Source organism: Tribolium madens, unplaced genomic scaffold (genome assembly GCF_015345945.1).
Source record: "Tribolium madens isolate multiple individuals breed KSU strain unplaced genomic scaffold, Tmad_KSU_1.1 Scaffold_20;HRSCAF=117;Tcas5.2_LG4, whole genome shotgun sequence".
In the NCBI taxonomy this organism is placed as follows: domain Eukaryota; kingdom Metazoa; phylum Arthropoda; class Insecta; order Coleoptera; family Tenebrionidae; genus Tribolium; species Tribolium madens.
In genome coordinates, this window is record NW_025400985.1 from 6,438,189 (window position 1) to 6,457,438 (window position 19,250).

A 19,250-nucleotide genomic window follows, 5' to 3' on the forward strand; every position below is an offset into this window, starting at 1 on the left:
ACTAGTATTGTCATTGGGATAAATTGCATGATTTTTTGCATCAGCGATTTTTCTGTATTATATTTATAATGTCCTGTGATTATGTAATAATTCAGAGGAAAATAAATTACTTAAGTTTATTGTGTGTGGAACTAAAGCTACAATAAATAAACTTAAAAATAATCACTTGTTTTGTTAATATACAGCTGATCTTTAATCCCGGCGCTTTGTGGAATTTCTTGCAATTCTTCAGTCAGTGGTATTTGTTGAGTGTGCGATATCGTCCGACTTCGTCTGTTAAATTCCCGATTTCTGTCCTTGAAAGAGTTATATTTTCGCATTATCTCTAGCTGAACTTCACTGTTCAAGAGGCAATAAACTAAGCTGGCAAAAAGTCCTTGAAATGCTGTAAAAGTCTGATCAAAAAATAACCACATGATTTCAAACGTTTGATCCTCCTTTGCGTAAAAAGATAACACGAACGAAATTGTATAAGGGATCCCAAACAGAGGCACCAAAATTAAAATAGCACGGATGAGTTTTTGATACTTGGTCCAACGTTGCTGAATATACATCGAAGTCAGTTTCACAAAGAGTATTCGTACTATTATTGTAAATAAAATAAAATTAATCTAAAACTTATTATTTCAGTAAATTTAATTTATAAAACTTATAAACTTACAACTACTGTAAGTCCTATAGGAATATCAATCAACATGGCAATGAATTTATTAGATTTTGTTGTCCAACAGTACAGATTTTCATTTCCGGCCTTTAAAATTATCCACGGTATTATGAAAAGTAGGGGGATTCCCCACCCTAAACTGTAATAAATTACAACCCCATTTTCCGAAAGTAATTTCAAAAAGAGCAAGTTGTGTAAATATGCGCCCTCCATCAGAAGAAACATGTAATTTGATATTATGAAATAGTTCCAAAGACTTATCATAGCTTTACAAACCCAAGACTAAATAACAGAAATATAGCAATATTTTCGATTAGAAAATTTTACTCACGAAATTTGTTTTGTTATAAACTAGCTTCCCATTGACATAAATAATTTCATGAGGTAAAGCCGTTCCCTCGATTAATAATCCATCTTTTATTAAAGACATGAAAGCTCTCATTACAAATGAGGCAAATAAATGAATATGAAGCTTATTTCGAGCGCAATGTAATCTCCTAAAAGAAAATCAATTTTCGTTTTATTTCTTATTATTGCACTTACTTGATACGTATGAAGACAAACAAAGCTATAATTAATGAAACTGTTGATAAAATGTACCCACACTGAGTAATATTTTTGATAACTGGTAACCACTTATTATACAGTGTGTGGTCTTGGAGAGAATCATCTAAAATTGGGTAAAATTCAGAAATATTACCACACTGGCTGTAATTAGTCCACGATTTTGATGAATTCTCGTGTACAAACCACTGGCCGTCATTGTCACATTGTTTAGTGGCATAATTCTGAAAAAAATTCCGAATGAATTAAAGTAATGTTAAAAACTACTTACGTTTCTTATAGTCCATTTTATGTATTCGTTGGAGCAGGATTGGTTAGCTAAAACTCCAGCGGGAGTTGGAGGCCAGCACAAGATACCGTCGAAAATTAATTTGCAAAATTTTCCAGTGATTGTTTCGATGGTTTTGCTATTGTAACACTTTCTTTTCGCCGTATTCAAAATGTCCTGATATTCGCTCATCATCCTTGCGATTTTTCTTGCGTTCTGTAAGATGTTATTGGGCGGTATGGTAATATTTCTACTTGTTTACGAACCGACTCCACTTGACATAGATGAATCGACTATTTCTATATTATTAAATCACTTAAATTTCTTCATTACTCTGTAAAAAATCGAAAATTTTGAGATGATCCTTACATAATTGATTGTCACTAGCTGTTTATTTAACAATTATAAATTTAATTAATGATATGATCAGAACGTAAGCAGTATTTTTTCGAATTAATCTTAGATAGTAATAGGTAAATATTTGTTATTGCTTTCAATCTGATTGATTGCTCTATAATTGCGTTCCAAAGCGCAAAATTTGAATTTGACGCGCAAAAAAACTGTCAAAAAATGAGGTTATGTTTACATGTTTTTTGAATAGCTCAGTTTCATTTAATAATAATGCCCAAAATAAAGCTTGACCACGTTGTTAGCTTCAGCAGCGAAGATTCTGTAAGTTCTCTGTATATACAAATAATAACTTTCCAAAAAAATATTTAAGGTACACGTCGCAAATAACGTTTTAAACAGCGATCCCGCTAAAAAGTGGAAATGTAAAGATACCGGCGAAAGATCGGCCACAATTGTCCTCCAATTCGAAAAAGCCTCCGTAATATCAGCAGTTGACATAGGAAATGAAAATTCTGCATATATTGAAGTACTAGCTTCAAGATCAGGGACCACAGATGATTTCAAAGTTTTATTAGTAATGTCTTCTTTCATGACCCCTTTAGAGGCGCGCCAAGGGTCTAATCCCAATAAAGTGCGAATGTTTACACAAGATCATTTGTCTAAACCAGAGTGTGAACAAAAGTGGGACAGAGTCAAAATAGTTTGCACTCAACCTTTCAACAGACATGTTCAATATGGATTGTCTTTTATCACTTTTCATACTCCTGGAGACAAGGCAAATGGGACTCCAGTTCAGACAACCATAGGAAAATTCGCACTAAGGCCTGACTCGCCCGATAATTTAACATCAGGAAGTTTATTTGCTAGAAGACAGGAATTTCAAAAAGAGCCCCTTTCTGCAGCAGCGGCAATTAGAGAAGCTTCCTCATCACCAATAACAAAACCAAAGTTAAAGATAAACAACACATCACAAAGTAATAACAATACAGATAATAAACCTGTACCTAGAAATAGAAACGAAATTCTCTACAGTAAGGATGAGGAAGAACCACATGAAAAAATTGATAAAATCATTGAAAAGAAACAAAATGAAAAGAAAGTGAAAGAAGAGACAACAACTAAAAAAAATTTCTCTCCTAGACCCAGAGTTTCAGGAGAGACAAGCAAAAGAAAACACGAATCTGCCAAAAAAGAGAGTCCTAAGAAAAAAATTAAAATAGAAAAACAGAGAAAACCCTTTGCAGAATTATTGAGAGGTATTACATTGGTTATTAGTGGGATCCAAAATCCTGACAGAGGAAATTTAAGAGCGATGGCGTTGGAAATGGGGGCAAAATATAAACCCGACTGGGACAACTCTTGCACACATTTAATGTTAGAATATTTGGTTTATTAGAATTAACTATTAACAATTTTATTCACAGATGTGCCTTCACAAATACCCCCAAATTCAATCAAGTTAAAGGCAAGGGTAAAATCGTTAAAAGAAATTGGATTGAAGAATGTCACTCTCAAAGAAAGCGTCTGCCTTGGCGGCGATTTTGTTTGGATAAAAATGATGCAAAACAACCAGAAAGTGAGGACGAAATATGGGAGGAAGTCGAACAAAAAATCGAGGATGATAGTACTGATGATGAGGGGTTTGATGACACAAAGTGAGTATCTTCGTTATTTTTTATTTTGTGTTTTTATGTCGATGAAATTTAGAATGCAAAAAAGAATAAAAGAAATTCAAGCAAAACAAAAAGAAAAATCTCGGGAGAAGGAGAATAATTTATTTTCGCAAGATACAGATGAAGAAAAAATCGAGTCAAAGCAGGACGATGAGATGATAAAGAAATTACCTGGGTTTTTAGACTTTAAGACATTTTTCATTGATGAATGTCTTGATAAAGATGTTGTAAAGACTTTAGAAAGATATATAATAGCGTACAATGGGTACGAAGGTAAATGCTCTTTTGGCTTTTAATTACAATTATTTATGATTACAGAATTGTTGCTGAAAACCCATCAGAGGACGTTGATTATTTTATAACATCTGAAAATAACGCTAAAAATTTAAAATCCTATAATTCCAGAGCTATATGTTTGAGACCCGACTGGTTATGGGACTGTCATAATAACCAAAAATTAGTTTCCACCGTTGATTATGTATTATAATGAGGTAAGCAGCCTATTTATTTTTCTAAATAAATGAAGAAAATTTAATACTCTAAGTAAAACGCTAGACCCGCCTGAATCCATTTATCCTTGTCTCTGCCATCGCATAAAACTTGCAACGTAGTTAGTTGTTTTTCTCTCCTGGATGTGTAATATAACGGAATATTAACGTATTTATCATTATCCATTACATTTTTCTAAAAGAAATTGATGCTTAGTCAATTTAATTAAATTAGTTTTTACCTTTTCCTTCCAACTGATGTAACAATTGGGTGCAGAATTAATACTCTCAGAGTGAGGTAAACAGGGCTTCAAGACAGTTCCTTCAAATAAACCGCCCTCGACGAGTAGTTCGGTTAAAATTATGTGATTTTTGTTAGCTGGAGCTTTCCAGTTTGACTCCAAGTCGAGTTGATCCATTGGTGTTTTACTTGCCCTAAACATTTTTTTTTGTTAAGAATTAATTTTTAGTATTATTTACCTAGAATATTCTTGTTTGTATGAAGCCAAAAACGCACTTGGGTGCAAGTAGAAGGACAAATTGAGAGGATTTTGCAAAATTTGTTCCGATTTTAAATCCTTCAGTTTCAGAATATTTGCTGTTTTTATGATAACACTTCGTAAATACCGATTGGGGTCTTTTGGGCCTTCCCAGATTGACTCCCAACATTTAGGAACCTAAAAAAATCAACAATTTGGAAATTAATTAAATTCAAAAACGTCTTACTTGATAATTAATCAACGAATTTCCAATAATTAAATCACAATCGTCTGGTATCGCATTTCCTTTACATATCTTATTCAGGCTGGTGAAATTCTTGTGAATTTTTTGAATCAAATTAATTGCGTGATAAAACTCCTCATTAATAAAAGCCTCAATCGAAGTCTTTCCTGTCACTTCATTTGGTAAATTCATTCGGACAAAATCATGTCCTTGATTCAGTTTTTTCCACAAAAGCATAAAAGGTGCCAGACTTTTATGCCAAAACTCGCGATCAAATTTCAAAGACACTTCTTTACACAACAAAATAGTTTTCAATTTTGCGACAACATCATTCGCAATTTGTTTTTCCCAAGCCCGGCCTATGTTTTCTGGCAGTCCGAAAAACGACGGTGAGTCTCTTTCAGGCAACTGTTTGAGAGCGCTAACATATTCCTGAAATTTCGAAGAACTGGGGAGAATTATTTTAGTCCCTAGGGGACTCCAGCGATGACTCAAAACCTCATCGACTAGATACTGCCTCAAGTAAGTCTTCAAAATCCCCAAATCGTCGATATTTTCAATCCTGCCACCGTAAACAGCGTCACAACACAAGCCGTAAATGAATTTCCATTGCACTTGAGGCGATTGACTTTGCCATAGATCCTCAACGAGTTTCACGCAAGTAACCAAATCGGTGTCACTGAATTCGTACCACCTGGACCATCCTTGTGGAATGTAAGTCCTCCGTTCTTGCAAAATTGCATGAATGCAAGCCAAAACGAAGAAAATCCGGCCTGGCGTCGGCTGCAGTTTATCGATATATCGATTCCCCCACGAGTTGAATGTTCTGAGGAGATTATTTCTCAAACCTTGGGGTGCCTCATAGACGACTTTGAGACTATTTTGAGCCAAGACAAAATTAAAGGAGGGGTTCGGTTCTGTGATTAGCCACAGCCGAAAATTTTCGTGCGGCTTCAAATTTTGCAAATTTTGACTCAAAATTGGTAACCAACTGGTTACCAAATGTAGATTTTTCAAAATGAGCCATTGGCCGGCCTGTGCTGTTTTTTCTAAAGACGCCAGAGCTTTAGTTTCTTGACCCTCTCCCATCGCTACTTCCACTAGTTCATTCGGAGCTAAATCGCGTATTTCTGAAGAAGGGTCAGTCCCAGCAACTGTTAGAATCAAAATAGATTCAGATGACGTTGATTCTTTATAAATTTGAGTCAAGTCAAAAACCGGAGGATCGATACTTCGTAGTCCAGTTGTGTGCAAGACGCACTGAGACATGGCAGAATATGCACGATCAGGACGTAAAGTTTGCACAATTAGTAGTTTTTCAAATTCGCTGAGTTTGCAATGGGAGGGTAACTCCTTTTCACAGGAATCCGACATCATGAATTTCTTCCACAAACTCTGTTCTTCTAATTGGAGGTTTTTGTATAATTCAGGTAGTGAAGCTTGAAGATTTTGCACATTTTGGAAACAATGCTTCGGTATCCAGGCAGGAATATCCTCTGGATCGTTCCGACCGGTGATAGAATTGCCAAGAAAGTGTCTCCATTGATCCGATGGAACCGAATATAATTTTTGCATTAAATGTAAACCGAATGTGAGTCGATCTGTTTTCATAATGCTACGGCTTACGTAAGTGTAAACGGTGAAAAAGAGGTGTCTTTTTTGACTCTCAGTTGTACTTTCCATTCCCTGAATTAAAAATTAGTTTGATTTTTTTTTATTGGAGTTGTACCTGAAATGTTTGAAGCGATGTCAAGAATAATAGAATAAAACCTGACACTGATAAAACGTAAAGAATGTTAAATTTGGAGAATTCGTTGCAAGCGAAGTATAAGTAACTCCCAAACATTGAAATTTCTTTGTAAACTTCGTATCCAATTTGGAGTTTCTTCTGGATTTGGAGCGACTCTTCCAAAGCGTTTGAAATTGCGCTGGAGCTCGCTTTAGTCTCATTCAAGGAAGATAACAAATTCTAAACAAGTTTCTTTAGAATAAAAAAAAAACAGATTTATTGTTAAATATACGTACAGAATTCTGTAAAATATCTCCCGAAGAGTTGGTGAGGTCTTCAAGTAGTTGATTTTGCAGCTGGTATTGTTTCTCCTGCAATTCTTCTCTTTGGCGTAACAATTGTTTCCGTTTATTCTCCATTTCCGGATTTTCTTGCCTGATTGTACAAGAAAGTAATTGTTCGGTCAACCCGGCATGGGTTACAGTAAAATTCATAGTAGAAACGATAGCATTAATATCAGCACCCACTTTTAATTGTTCATTTCGACTACTCAAAATCATAGTAAAATCATTGTGATAATCAATTAACTTCCCGTTAAGGTAAATAAGTTTTCTTTCACCTTGATAAACAAATTCTTTTCTTAAAAGAGGGAATAAAATCGAGGAAACGTTGTCAATTTCCTCGATTACTAAAACTTTGCCAAATCTCACCGCTAATTCTAAATTATTGTTAAATTTGGGATTATTTTGCGTCACTGTTTCGATTTGTCGATGTTTAAAATGATTTCTGAACCAGTTGATTGCATTAGAAGTGGGGTCAATCAATAATGGGGTTACTCTTGCCTGCAAACATTAATTTTTTTAAATTTCAGAATAAAAAGCATTATACAGACTTTTAAAATGATTATCGCGTTTTGTAGAGATAACTGGTCACAGGCGAGGCCCTCGCTTTGCCACTGCAAATGTTCGCGTTCTGTTGACAAAAATTCCTCAAAACTAAACGAATCAACTGCTAGTTCTTTAATCCAACGCTCTAAAATAATTCTAAAATCGTTTTGATTAAAATTTGTAACGAGTAAATTCAGGTAAACCTTCGTCCTTCCTCAGGCTCGTCCGACAAATACGTGATAAAAGCAGCAGCTAGTGAGCAATTTTCAGGCAATTTATCAATCTCTTGTGACAAATCTTTTAACTGTTGTTGCCACCTCTGGTACTCATCGTTCAGTTTAAAAACTAATCCTTCCGCCGCCATTAGAGTTTCGCGAGCTTTATTCAAATCAATTTCAATTTCTGCTGCTTCCTTCGTGTATGCAGAAAGTTGAACTTTCAGTTTTGCGACTGTAGCATCAACGTCAGACAAGCCGGCGCTTAGTTCTCCCAATTGGGTTTCAGCACTCACCAAATTTCTAAAAAAAAAAAATAAATCCAAATTTAGACACACGAAAAAGTTACTCTTGTAATTTATTTTGTTCCCTCTCCAAAGGCTTGATTTTTTCTACCACATGTGAGTATTTTACATTTGCGCCCACCCAAGATGCTAGTGGTGCAGCCGCAACTGACGCTCTTTTAGCCGATTTGGGATCAAACGAATCGCTTTTATTCGCCATTAATCTCTCGACGGCTTGTCTATTCTCTTTCGTAATCCTAGTCGCATCAAACGATCTTATTTCTTCTTTCACACCTCTTTTCGCAAGGAACGTTTTCATGCTGTTCCAAGACGTATCTTGAATCCCCATCAATCTTAAAACACCTTCCAAAATATCTCGAATCACATCAGGAGGTGCCCGCAAAGAGCGAATTTCCGATAACGCTTCTGATTTTATATTTCCAACAGCAGATCTTGCTTCTTGTATTAGAGGTTCGACATCTGCAAGCTCCAATTCGATTTCTTTTTTTCGTACCATTAATTGTTTGTTTTCTTCTTCGGTCTTGTGTTTTAGGACTTCCATTTCTTCTTTGTGAGTATTGGCGTTTTTCATGGTATTGCTTATCATGTCGAGCGCAGTGTTAGCTTTGGCTTGTTTTTCCGCCAGCTTATTTTGTTGTTCAGCAGCTTTTTGCTTGAGTGTAGCCACCAAATTCCCAGCTTCGTTTAATTTGTCCACCCCAGCTTGTAATTTGAATTGTTTTGAAACTATAGCTGATTTTTTATCGATAAAAATCTCAATGTAGAGTTTGATCATTGCAATGAATCGCGCAGGAGCCCCCATTTTTTCTTTAATTAATTCAAAAATTTTAAGGAAGTTGTTAAAAGGTTGTACCTCATTTTTAGCATCACTGTTATTAGCTCTGGAAAAATAAATATTTTTGATACCAAAACCATTAACTTTGATTTACTGTACTTGTTTATCAGTAGATTTGGAATTAAACGGATAGTCTCAATACACCATTCCGTTTTCCAAATTATCATACTCTTATAAAGAAATGCAGGACAGTTTTCAAAAATATCATAGATATTGTCATTATCAACATCGATGCACGCAATCACGTGTAATCGTTTTTTCACACCTGAAATTTCAAATTTAAATGTTTTAAACTCTCATAAATAAAAATTACGTTCAGTAAAAAATTCCATCAAATTCCCTTCAAAATTTTCTCGACTTGCCTCATCTTTTAATCCAGAAATCATTGACTCAATTTCAGCAGCATTATATAAATTAACCACCTAAAATTTTCTTTGAAATTTCATTTAAAATAAACCGAAACATTACCTCCCCAGCCGATATTAAAATATTAACTAAACTCAAAATATGTTTCTGATTAAAAATGTGATCTTCAAGCAACAAGTAAACCTGTTCCCCTTCAAATCCAGCTGATTGTATTGCCTGGCAAAGAGAGGTAAATGTTGTTTAACAAAATTACAAAACTTACAGATTTTAAATCATTATTAAATTGTGGTTGTGTCCCACTTATCGGAATTATCAAATGAGCGGACTGTAGAGAGGAAATTATTTTTACTGCTGATTTTCGTCCAATTCCAGCTCTTCCAACTAAAACAGTATGTCCTTCTGGGGCACTTAAAATTTTCGAAATACTAGCACTCAAATGAAGCAATTCGTTGTTTACTAGGACGTCAAGATCTTGTCCTTCGCGACCTGAAAACGAACAGTTGGTGTTAGCTCGAGAATTTTGGGACTTACAACCGTATTGGATTATGCCTTTTTTTACGGTTGCACTCCACTCTTCCTGATTTAATTTCTGAAGGTAGAAATTTTCAGAATTAGATGAATATTGAGGAGCTGGAACGTAGAAATAATTCTGAACGTTTCTCAAATTTGATGAACTCCACTGAGTTTTGAAAACTTCATTAAGAATATGTTCGAGTTTAAAACAGTCTTCGTCACGTACTAATTTATCCCCAAATTGTTTAAGAGCTTCGTAATATAGGATTTCTAAAAGGGAATTTTCTGATTCAGAAAGAGTATCTTTATAGCGTAAAATCGAGGAACACCAATTAGTGAGATCGTGAGGGCTAAAATCGTAATGTTTGTAATTTGTAATTAAAAAAATTGAACGAATCTAAAAAAAACGTTTTATGAAAAATTTTGATTAATAATCAAATTACTTTGTCGTAAATTATGACCATTGTGGCTGCTAACTTAACGATCTTAGCTTTAGGCCAAGATCCTAAACTTTCCTTAACCACAACTGTTAAATATGCCACTAAAATAATTGCCAAATCTTCTGGGTCTGGTAGACTAGAATTTTTATTATTTTGCTCCTTGAGTTTCTAAAAATGCGAATTTTTACCTGACATTGTAATTATGTACAATGGACGTAAATCTGGTCGATAGAGTGGTCGTAATGGATAAAGAGCCCACAATTGTGATCCCTTCATATCCTACTAGCTCTAAATTGGAATCAAAGAAAGCTCTGTAAGTAATCATCTAAAACAAGACAGAATGTGTCAAACACGTTACAAATGTTAAGTCAATTGTACAGAAATTTGTTCAAAAACCCCCAAACTCGTAAGTCAAATGTATCCCCGAAGTTTGTGAAATTTTACATTAGTTATAGAGTCCGAAAAATCTGGAGCTGACCAAATTGACCTTAAAGTATCCGAAATGGAACAAAAAATTTCCCGTCTTGAAGAACAAAATGAAGAATTGAGAAAACAGCTAGAATACAATCGTAATAAGGAAGCAGCATTACAAAAGGTGCTTTGCAATTACGACAACCTTCTTAAAAAAGTCATAATGGAAAGAAACAACAAAACCCAAGATGACTCCTCATTTCATTTGACTAACCTTGAGACTGCTTTTTACGATTTACTGCGTAAATATGAGAAAGCAAAACTTGTAGTTCACGATTTTCAACAGAACGAGACCGCTTTAAAAAAGCAAGTAATAGAATATGAAGATATTCTCGAAAATTTGCGGACAAAATTTGTGGCTTACAAGTCAGTTTCTGACAAAAAAGTTACAGATACGAAACATTTGCCATTAAAAAAGACGAAAAGTTGTGACAATAGCAAGACTAAAAAGCGTTTAATGACTACAATTTAATGTTTACCTGATTTAGAAATTCAATGACGATGTTTGTCCCCCATTTATCTGGTTTCAATAAATGTAGATTTTTGAAATAAAGGACCAAATTGCCTTTTTTTGGTTTGTAAACTTTGCCTTTATTTGTATTGACCACAATGCAAAGTTGGGCAATTTTGTTGATAACGTAGCTCGGCACTAAATTGGCACTGCAGTGAATTGTTGCCATTTCCATGTCTGATCTTTCCTTAACCAAATTTTCCAAAATCAACCTGAATGACATTTTTAAGTTTGTTTTTTGTTAAAGAAAAAAAACATACGATTTGGCAGAGCCGTGAGGTCCTATTAATAAAAAGTGTTGTTCATTTCCTGGAATAAGCCAAGTTCGCAAATAATCCAAACTTTTGGTCACATCCCCGGTTGGTATTAACGGAATTTGTCTACTCACAACATCCAAAGTTACATTTGGATTTGTATAGTAAGTGTCAATAATATCCCGTTCTTGATTGTAGCGAGATTTTAAAATAATCGGTGGTGGGACTTCTCCCAACCATTCGTAAACCTGTTGTGCAAAAAGCTCTCTGAAGTCATCCTGAAGTTGTTGTCCCAATCCGTTGACTAAAGCAACTGAAAATTCCGTCTTGCCTTTAACACCAAACAACTGACTTAAGCCAGTTCTAGCAACTGCAATTTTAGAAGTTGGAATTGTGATTTCAGCTTCATTACAAATCCAATTAACACTTTTAAGAAAATAGTCATTAATGTATGAGCCTAAGAGGCGTTCAAACTCTTCCGGTTGTGCCTTTACGTAATTGTCAATGTAACAGTTTAAATCTAAATCTTGTTCGCTTAATAAGACGATTCCCATTCGAGAAATAGTCGCAGGTGAAGCATGACTCAAGTCATGTGTTTCAAAAATGAAATTAACGTTTGGTCCAAATTGGACGCGCCAGCCTGATGGTAGTGATAAGAGGCGATTGTCGTCGAGGACCGAATTGAGGGATTCCACCCATTCTGGATCGATGTTCCCATCACAGACAATCCAAGACCACACGTCTATAAAAATATGGTAAAAAGTTTTTAAATTATTTGGAAAATTGAATTACCAGAAGATTCCGCTGTTACTTGAAGGCTGTACAAGGTTAAAACACCATCATACCATTGTCTCGTATCCAAATCAATTTGGCCGAGTAATTTGGTTTTGTGCATACTTTTGGGATTAAAGACATGCTGTTTCAAAACCTTGTCCATCTTATTTAAAGCCTGGAATAATATTTTTTATCATTTGTTTGTGTTAATGAACGAATTACATTGAACAAGAGTCTCCGAATTGTGCTTTTTCCCGAACTCGGAGGTCCAACTATAGCAACTCCCATCCGTTGTTTCAGTTGTTCGTACAATTCCAAACACTTTTCGATTTGTCGTTGATTGACTGCTAGTTTCAACTCCCGACAACTCTCCTCTAAAGCTTTGACCAAAACTTCATTCCCCATATTTTCGATCAGAACATCTTTAAAAATATCCTTAATTAAAGCATCAAACTTAACACTATCTGCAAAAGTCAGTTTGGACAACGTATCCATTCGCAAAACTTTAACAACAAGAGTGAGTTCCGTAAGTAATTGATTTCCTTCCGCTTCTTCAGTTTTCTTTCTGTATTGTTTCAAAGCCCTTCCGCAGCTTGTCAGAATTGTCCTGATTGCTCTTAGCCCCCAATCGTAGTGTTGTTGTTTACTCAACAATTTGCTTGACGCATCAAAAATCGCAATCAACTTCTGGCCGATAATATCAGCATTTTGATATCCGTCGCAGTGGAGTAAAGTCCTTGCAATTTGTTCATGATCCGGATGTGTCATCACAACGGGTCGGAACAGTTGTTTCAGATTGTCCGGAAGTTTGTTCCGGCCTCCGTAACTCCCACCTGCGGGATTAAGCGTGACGAAAATCCCACAATGTTTATCAACTGTTATTTCCTGGTCCAGCAAGACTAATTTTTCTTGGTGCGTTCTGAGCGCGGTTTGGATAGGCTGTATTTGCATCGAAACCGCTGATAGAGTAGCCTCATCAAGGCGGTTGAACTCATCAAAACACCCCCAAGCCCCACTCCTGACAAGTCCTGACAAAATGCGACCCATTGAAGACGCGTCTATGCCTTCATCACAGTTAAAAACTAGGACTTGTCGTCCGAGGAGCCCTCCTAGCGCTTTGACGGACTCGGTTTTCCCAGTTCCCGCGGGACCATAAGGATTGCCACCCATTCCCAAGTGCATTCCTTGAGTTAGAGTCAGGAAACATCGATCTGTTAGAGGCGTTCGTACCAATTTTGGCATATTTCCTAAATACTCGTAGGCATAGTCCATGCGAGCGTTTGCCATTTTAACGGTTATTTCACCCAAAGAGTTTGAGTAGAATCTCAGTTGTTTTTGCCAAACCCAGTCTGTTGTTTTGGTAGCATTTACATCTAGAAGTTCTCCAAGAACGTCAATGTGGTGAATCGTATCCAAAAGTAAAGCTTTCAATTTTAATTCAAGAATATTACTTTCGTTGTTTTTATCAGCAGATAATGACGCAAAAGCTGTTTCTTCACTTGCTGTCAATTCAAGTGAACTAAAGTGAGTCAGTTGTGCTTTGTAATAAGCAAGTACGGGTGGTAAGGTCATGTTAGCTATTGCTTGTTCAGTTTTTAGTGTAAAAGTGATGTTGTCTGCGAGACATAAGACTTGTGAAGGGTATTTTAGAGGATCAGCATTTTGGCCTTCGGCGAGACACTCAACCAAAAGTTCTTTCAAAGTCGATTGCATCTCTTTTACCAGAGAGTTCAACCAGTCTTCAACTGGTCTATTTATACTGACAGGGTTTAATAAAGGGACAATTTCGCCCTGTAGCGAACACATTGCAGTAATTTTTTTACTCTCACTATCCAATTGAATACTATTTATGCCAGCAAATAATTTTTTGAGATGGGTTTGAATGACCTGTTCTTTCGACGATTGACCTACCACCTCTAACAAATCGTCGTCGCCGAGGAAAAGGAAACGAGGGAATTTATTTCGTTTTTCCTGTAACGTGAAGAGTGTAAAGTGTGTTAACAGTTTGAAAAATTACCAAAAGGAAACTGTCCAAACTTTTTTGACACCGATTTAACTGATCCTCGAGATTTTTTAATGTTACACTCAAATTTTGGTATCTGCACAAAGAAGACACTCGAGGGTCTCTTTCAATAAACACTAATACGTGATGGAAATCTTTATCGATTTTGTCAAATCGGGTTTTTTCTTGAATTAAGGTACCGCCGCCGAAAATCGGTTCCAGATAAACCCATCTAAAAACGGTAGGTACTGAAACAAAGATTTTTTAAATTGAATTTTAAATTACTTTCGCTGGATTTGTGCCAAGAGTGAGAGATTCTGATCTAACATTGCTAATTTATTTTCCCAAAGACTTGCCCTTTCTGAGTAACTGTCATAATCCGCAGAATTTTTTACCGATTGTAACAAACTCTGATTGTCCCCGATCTACACAAAGAAATTTTTATTTAGAAAAAGTTTATTCGAAGATTACCTTGCTCAAAATCTCTTTGAAGTCTTTGACCAACATGATGTTTTTATTCCGGGAATCTGTATGGGATGTTAGGATAAATCTGGCTTGAACATCCCATTGGTCAAGCTCAGCTAAAGCTTGGCGTACAACTATCTCACTTGCTGCTTTTTTACAAATCACCTAAAATAGTACCTACTGTATTTTTTTTCAAATTTTGTAAATAACAAACTTGTAATTCTTTAACTAACGCAGTCAACTTGTCTGACACATCAAGAAAGTTTTTGAATTTTAAATTGTCTAAAGGTTTCAGAGGCATTTCGAGTAGATTAAATACATCCATCCAATGTTTCTCTGTAAAATCTTCTCCTCTTACATACTTCAGAGACCCCGCAATACCCTAAAATTATCTTTTAAAAAACATTTGGGCAAATGAAAGTAATTACTTCAAATTTCTGTATTTCGTGCAAAATTTTTACTTGTAGAGCATTTCCATTACTAGTATTTTTTAATTTTGTTTGCCAGTTATATAGGAAGTCTTCAAAACGGTACAACTTTTTCCTGAACACTATCCAATCCTCACTAGTCATTGTTTCAAGCTCGTTGTAAAACTCCTCAAACAGTGTCCACGAATCTTCCTCTTTCTTTAAATCGGCTTCGATTTCTTTCATTAGCTCTAATTGTGGCTTCTCAATATTAAATTTTTCATAATCACTGAACAATTTTTCTTTCTTTTCCGTCAAGTCCTGCCATTGTACTTTTTTTTCTTTGATACTCATCAACTGTTTGTACAATTCGTCTAAAGTCTGGTCGGAAATTTGCCCAGTATGTGGTTTAGGCTTAACCTGTTCCCATTTTGCTGCAAACCTTTCCATTTCTTTTTCCAAATTTTCGCTTTCAATATTTAGGGTTGTTTTAATAGTTTCCATTTGTTTGGCAATGATGTGTTGATGGTTTTCTAAGAGGCTTTGAAGCCTTTCCCACGCACCTTTAAGCCGATTCACTGCATCGACTTGTTCTCTCGTCCAACTGGATAAAGTTTGCGATTTTTGAATCATTTGATTGTAACACTCTTCCATCTAAAACAATGTCAATAATTTCAATCCTCACCGACGATATTCATACTTCTGCTGCTTGTTTCAAAATGTTAGCATGTGCAGCTCCCGACTCTCCAATTTCCTCAACAGTGACTGGTTGTCTTGTCAAAACTGCAGTAGAGGGGTCAACGTAATTTTGTAACTTGACAACATCTTGTGCTATTGAATCTTTAAGAGAGAAGACTAATTGATCCCAATAACTTCGATTATGAGACTCTAAATCGGAACGCAATCTTGAAAGTCCGATCAAAAAACATCCAATTCGTTCCTCGGTACTAAAATGAGTCATTTTGCATGGATTATTTTACAAAAAGAAGGTTAAAAACCTCGGCAATTTTGCGATTTCCTGCCCAAACGTTTTAGATGCCCTAAAATGTAAATCCCAATGTTGCCAAGTGCTTAATTTTTGAACATCAAGAGAGTCCAACTGAAGCCACGATTGCCAATGCTTTAAAACATTGTCAAGTTGTTCAAAAAGTTCCAAAGTGTGTTTATTGACTTTTTCTACTTGATTTTGATTCTGATCGATAATTTCGGAAAAAATTGTCACGTCAGGTAAATCAGAAACGCCTTTAAATGACTTAGGAATGTCCAAAAATCGTTTCAATTGTTGCTGATATTTTTCCATCAAGACTGTTTTATCGGGCGAAAACTGTAATTCCGATTTTCTATATACGATGTCGGTGTAAATTTCAGGCAAATAGAGATGAAGCGTGTCCAAACTCTTAAGATATTGTTTTTCTAGGACCTGACAGAGATTTGAATCAACATCCGCTTTCCAAGTCTGCATGTTTTTGAAACCTTTCTCTTCAACTTGTAACATGATATTTCGCATGTTCCTTATTGCCTCCTTCCATTTACTGTAATCTTTGATTAAATCAACATCCTCCAAATATTTAGTCTAAAATTAACCAAATCAAAAGATTGACAAGAACCGAACTTTAGAATACTTTATCCATAATTTGGTAATAATAAGATGCTAAAAGATTATTCTCTTTTGATAATTTTTCTACGGCATTCTTGAGTGTCTCAACATATTTTTCCACCGATTTTGTATTTTTCCACGAAACTACTTCTTCCTCTTGTACCAAACGAGACAATTCTAAAGCACTGGATAGCATCATAGGGCGTTGACAAATAATCATTCTACTTCCGATTGTATTATGAAAATTTGCGATCTACAATTTAAAGAATTATATGCTTTTCGGATAAATTAGTGAGTACCTGTTCTAGAGTACGCGCCAACTTCATAAATTTCTTTGCTTGTTCACTAGTTTCATCGATATGGTTTGGAATCTGATAACCCAAAGCTTTAAATTGTCTAACTTCCGAAATAAGAGTAACCAAACGATCCGAATAATTAACTTTCATAAGTTTGCTCTCTTGCGAAAATTGGACAACAGGTTCCGACTCTTTCAAATCTAAAATACCTTTTTTGATCAAAGAACTGATTTCTCGTGTCCAGGATTCAAACAGTTCGGTATGCTGCTGTCTCAGATCTTTGAGTAATTCGCTCACTATCTGTTTCAAATTTTCGTAACCATTTAAATCTTGTAATAATTTTTCCGAAGTTTGTAACACTTCATTAGCTTTCGCTTCCAATTGTTTGGTCATAATTACTTCAGCCACGACTTGTGGAGTGTCATATTTAATATTTAAGTTATTTTCAGAAGTATTTTGTGATTGGAGATGTCTAACGTAGTCGTAGAGTGAGTTTAGTAAGTGTTGGCGTTCAGAGAGAAGAGTTTGTTTTAAAATCGGTCTTCCAATCAACTCCGAGTATCTTGTGAATTCGTGAAGAAGTTGTCGAGGATTGTCACTGTCTACCAAGTGTTTTTTTAGTTTGGCTGCAACTCTTTCTTCAGCTGGCTGGAGTAAGCGTTCGAATTGTTCGCAAGCTTTTAGCCATAAATTTGAAGAGTACTGACCAAACTCGAGGATACTAAGGTCTAAAAAACTTGATAAAATCTCCGTAAAATACTCAAGAGTTATTTACTTTTGAATGGCTTGAACATTTCGTTAGTTTTCAATTCTTCTTGTTCTTGTGAATTTAATAATCGTGTCAGTTGCCTTAAAAGAGTTTGAACGCTCAAAATCTGAAAAATGTGAATCAAATCACCGGAAACCGTATCTATTATTTTACTTTTTGTAGGCGCTCAACGAGTTTGATTAAATCTGAGGGTTGATACATTTCATCTTTCCACATATTCGAAGGATAATTCGGCCAGTATATTTCAGTCAATTGTTTACAGCTTTCGAGCCAACGTTCCCCTATTGAAATACATTGTAGCAAAACTTCCGCTACTGTTTTATAATTATCACCCCAAACGTCACACTCGGATAACTGTTTCGACACGCAACGTTTTATGTCCCCGGCTAAAAACTCAAATGTGCCACAATTTTAGATACAATTTCATGAGTACCTATTATATCCATGAGGTGAATAATTCTTTCTGCAGGATATGGGGCTGGCTCGTGGCGCCATAAGTCGTCTAAAATGCCATGTGCGTTTTCCAAGATTTCTTCAACTTCGTTCAAAGGCAATGCATCAAGGATGCTAAAAAAATTACTCACAACTAACGGGCGAAAAGTGAAAAAATGCCCACCTGAATTCCTTAGAAATTCGTTTCAGGATTTCAGAAAAAGACCCAGCATTACTACGGGTAAGCCTATTTTTCGCTGAACGGGAAACATTATCCCAATATTCCACTTCATTCTCGACTGATTCGACGACTGTAATACAGGAAATAGGTAAAAAAATAAATTTTGAAAAGACTCTACCATATAGTGAAACTGGATCTGAACCTGTCAAATCAGCATCATTCGTTGTTGATAAAATTGACGATCTTAAATCTGCCTGTAAATTTGCAACGTGACGTTGAATTTCTGGGGGAGTTCCCTGGAATTTTTTCAAATAAATTTTTAAAACGTATAAAATTGACCTCAACCTGTGTTAAGAGTGGCGTAAACACTTTAGTTAGAGTGTGGTATAGAGCTAAAGTTGGTGGTCCTTTGACTGAAGTGATTTGCAGACAAGAAAAAATGTTTTCTTCAGTTAAAACAGTCGGTGTGATTTTAGTGAAGACGACAATTTTGGTATCGTTGCTTGTGATTTGCTCGACAAATTTGATACTTTTTCGGTCATTTTTTTCCTCAACGAAGGCGTAAAGTGTTAATTTGTCTTCGGTGTGTAGGAAGTTTTCCACATCAGTGATCCCAATTATGTCTTTATCCCAAGTTTCTTCAGACAATGAAGTACCCAAGTGATACTCTGATGAGACAATTAGTTTTGTAAAGTTTTACAAAAAATAAATTTACCTGAGGCTTTTATTATAAATTTTTTGTTAAAGTCACTCATTTTGCACACCTGGATGATTGTTTGGTATTACAAGTTGGGTCGCCTAGGAGACGGTGTATGAAAACATCGGTTTGAATTTATAAACGCTCTTTATTGAAAAAACATCACAATCAGTGTTTGAATTTATAGCCAAAATCGGTTTCTAGAATCTCCAAGACCTTAGCATGAGTGTCTTGAATGGGATATTGGGAATAAACTTTAACTACCTTGTAAAACTTCTCATATCTGCGGCAGATTTTTTCAGCATTTCTATGTTCTCTTACGTACCCAATTCTGAGAGCATTTATATCGAGATTTGGATGCTGGGAAAGAGCT

The 19,250-nt window shown here is 35.5% G+C and overlaps 4 protein-coding genes across 9 annotated transcripts; 2 read left to right on the forward strand and 2 right to left on the reverse strand.

The window, feature by feature from the left end:
• Nucleotides 1-100: 100 nt before the first annotated feature.
• LOC123005661 (secretin receptor-like) lies at nucleotides 101-2,086 on the reverse strand. Of its 5 annotated transcripts, XM_044399509.1 has the most exons (7): nucleotides 1,767-2,039; nucleotides 1,500-1,712; nucleotides 1,208-1,452; nucleotides 996-1,161; nucleotides 662-946; nucleotides 427-611; nucleotides 238-376 (listed from the first exon to the last, which is right to left on the reverse strand). In XM_044399509.1, exons 1-7 carry the CDS (start codon nucleotides 1,776-1,778, stop codon nucleotides 337-339), a joined length of 1,146 nt encoding a protein of 381 aa, XP_044255444.1. In that variant the 5' UTR covers nucleotides 1,779-2,039; the 3' UTR covers nucleotides 238-336. The 5 variants fall into 5 exon arrangements, with proteins under 5 accessions (XP_044255441.1, XP_044255443.1, XP_044255445.1 ...); XM_044399506.1 differs by having other exon boundaries at nucleotides 101-611; nucleotides 1,767-2,025; XM_044399508.1 differs by having other exon boundaries at nucleotides 101-611; nucleotides 1,763-2,024.
• Nucleotides 1,873-5,155, forward strand: LOC123005660 (DNA repair protein XRCC1). Of its 2 annotated transcripts, XM_044399505.1 has the most exons (6): nucleotides 1,873-2,168; nucleotides 2,218-3,221; nucleotides 3,272-3,502; nucleotides 3,555-3,785; nucleotides 3,839-4,011; nucleotides 5,136-5,155. In XM_044399505.1, the coding sequence occupies exons 1-5, from the start codon at nucleotides 2,118-2,120 to the stop codon at nucleotides 4,005-4,007; spliced, it is 1,686 nt and encodes a 561-aa protein (XP_044255440.1). In that variant the 5' UTR covers nucleotides 1,873-2,117; the 3' UTR covers nucleotides 4,008-4,011; nucleotides 5,136-5,155. The 2 variants fall into 2 exon arrangements, with proteins under 2 accessions (XP_044255440.1, XP_044255439.1); XM_044399504.1 differs by lacking the exon at nucleotides 5,136-5,155 and having other exon boundaries at nucleotides 1,874-2,168; nucleotides 3,839-4,128.
• Nucleotides 3,607-19,012, reverse strand: LOC123005656 (cytoplasmic dynein 2 heavy chain 1). Its single transcript, XM_044399499.1, has 36 exons — nucleotides 18,896-19,012; nucleotides 18,526-18,848; nucleotides 18,359-18,476; nucleotides 18,184-18,310; nucleotides 18,001-18,134; nucleotides 17,721-17,953; nucleotides 17,574-17,673; nucleotides 16,802-17,526; nucleotides 16,528-16,755; nucleotides 15,904-16,478; nucleotides 15,606-15,852; nucleotides 14,927-15,559; nucleotides 14,713-14,880; nucleotides 14,505-14,663; nucleotides 14,319-14,458; nucleotides 14,049-14,265; nucleotides 12,254-14,002; nucleotides 12,050-12,206; nucleotides 11,264-11,999; nucleotides 10,972-11,215; nucleotides 10,210-10,346; nucleotides 10,025-10,157; nucleotides 9,603-9,978; nucleotides 9,331-9,554; nucleotides 9,171-9,284; nucleotides 9,016-9,124; nucleotides 8,802-8,967; nucleotides 7,912-8,748; nucleotides 7,551-7,865; nucleotides 7,353-7,503; nucleotides 6,757-7,302; nucleotides 6,461-6,700; nucleotides 4,735-6,417; nucleotides 4,489-4,685; nucleotides 4,251-4,443; nucleotides 3,607-4,204 (listed from the first exon to the last, which is right to left on the reverse strand). Exons 1-36 carry the CDS (start codon nucleotides 18,933-18,935, stop codon nucleotides 4,052-4,054), a joined length of 12,627 nt encoding a protein of 4,208 aa, XP_044255434.1. The 5' UTR covers nucleotides 18,936-19,012; the 3' UTR covers nucleotides 3,607-4,051.
• LOC123005663 (transforming acidic coiled-coil-containing protein 1-like) lies at nucleotides 10,329-11,075 on the forward strand. Its single transcript, XM_044399513.1, has 2 exons — nucleotides 10,329-10,427; nucleotides 10,477-11,075. Exons 1-2 carry the CDS (start codon nucleotides 10,382-10,384, stop codon nucleotides 10,962-10,964), a joined length of 534 nt encoding a protein of 177 aa, XP_044255448.1. The 5' UTR covers nucleotides 10,329-10,381; the 3' UTR covers nucleotides 10,965-11,075.
• Nucleotides 19,013-19,250: the final 238 nt, after the last annotated feature.

What these genes read in the sequence shown, in the direction of transcription:
- LOC123005660 (XM_044399505.1), top strand. Translation starts at nt 2,118, where the DNA reads ATGCCCAAAATAAAGCTTGACCACGTTGTTAGCTTCAGCAGCGAAGAT. An exon ending in GCTTCAGCAGCGAAGATTCT is followed by an intron (nt 2,169 to 2,217) that starts GTAAGTTCTCTG and finishes AAAATATTTAAG; the next exon opens with GTACACGTCGCAAATAACGT. An exon ending in GAGGGGTTTGATGACACAAA is followed by an intron (nt 3,503 to 3,554) that starts GTGAGTATCTTC and finishes GATGAAATTTAG; the next exon opens with AATGCAAAAAAGAATAAAAG.
- LOC123005656 (XM_044399499.1), bottom strand. Translation starts at nt 18,935, where the DNA reads ATGAGTGACTTTAACAAAAAATTTATAATAAAAGCCTCAG. An exon ending in CGAATTTCTAAGGAATTCAG is followed by an intron (nt 18,135 to 18,183) that starts GTGGGCATTTTT and finishes TAATTTTTTTAG; the next exon opens with CATCCTTGATGCATTGCCTT. An exon ending in AATGTTCAAGCCATTCAAAA is followed by an intron (nt 17,527 to 17,573) that starts GTAAATAACTCT and finishes CAAGTTTTTTAG; the next exon opens with ACCTTAGTATCCTCGAGTTT.
- LOC123005663 (XM_044399513.1), top strand. Translation starts at nt 10,382, where the DNA reads ATGTTAAGTCAATTGTACAGAAATTTGTTCAAAAACCCCCAAACTC. An exon ending in GTTCAAAAACCCCCAAACTC is followed by an intron (nt 10,428 to 10,476) that starts GTAAGTCAAATG and finishes CATTAGTTATAG; the next exon opens with AGTCCGAAAAATCTGGAGCT.
- LOC123005661 (XM_044399506.1), bottom strand. An exon ending in TTTGTCTTCATACGTATCAA is followed by an intron (nt 1,162 to 1,207) that starts GTAAGTGCAATA and finishes ATTTTCTTTTAG; the next exon opens with GAGATTACATTGCGCTCGAA. An exon ending in TTTATAACAAAACAAATTTC is followed by an intron (nt 947 to 995) that starts GTGAGTAAAATT and finishes TCTGTTATTTAG; the next exon opens with TCTTGGGTTTGTAAAGCTAT.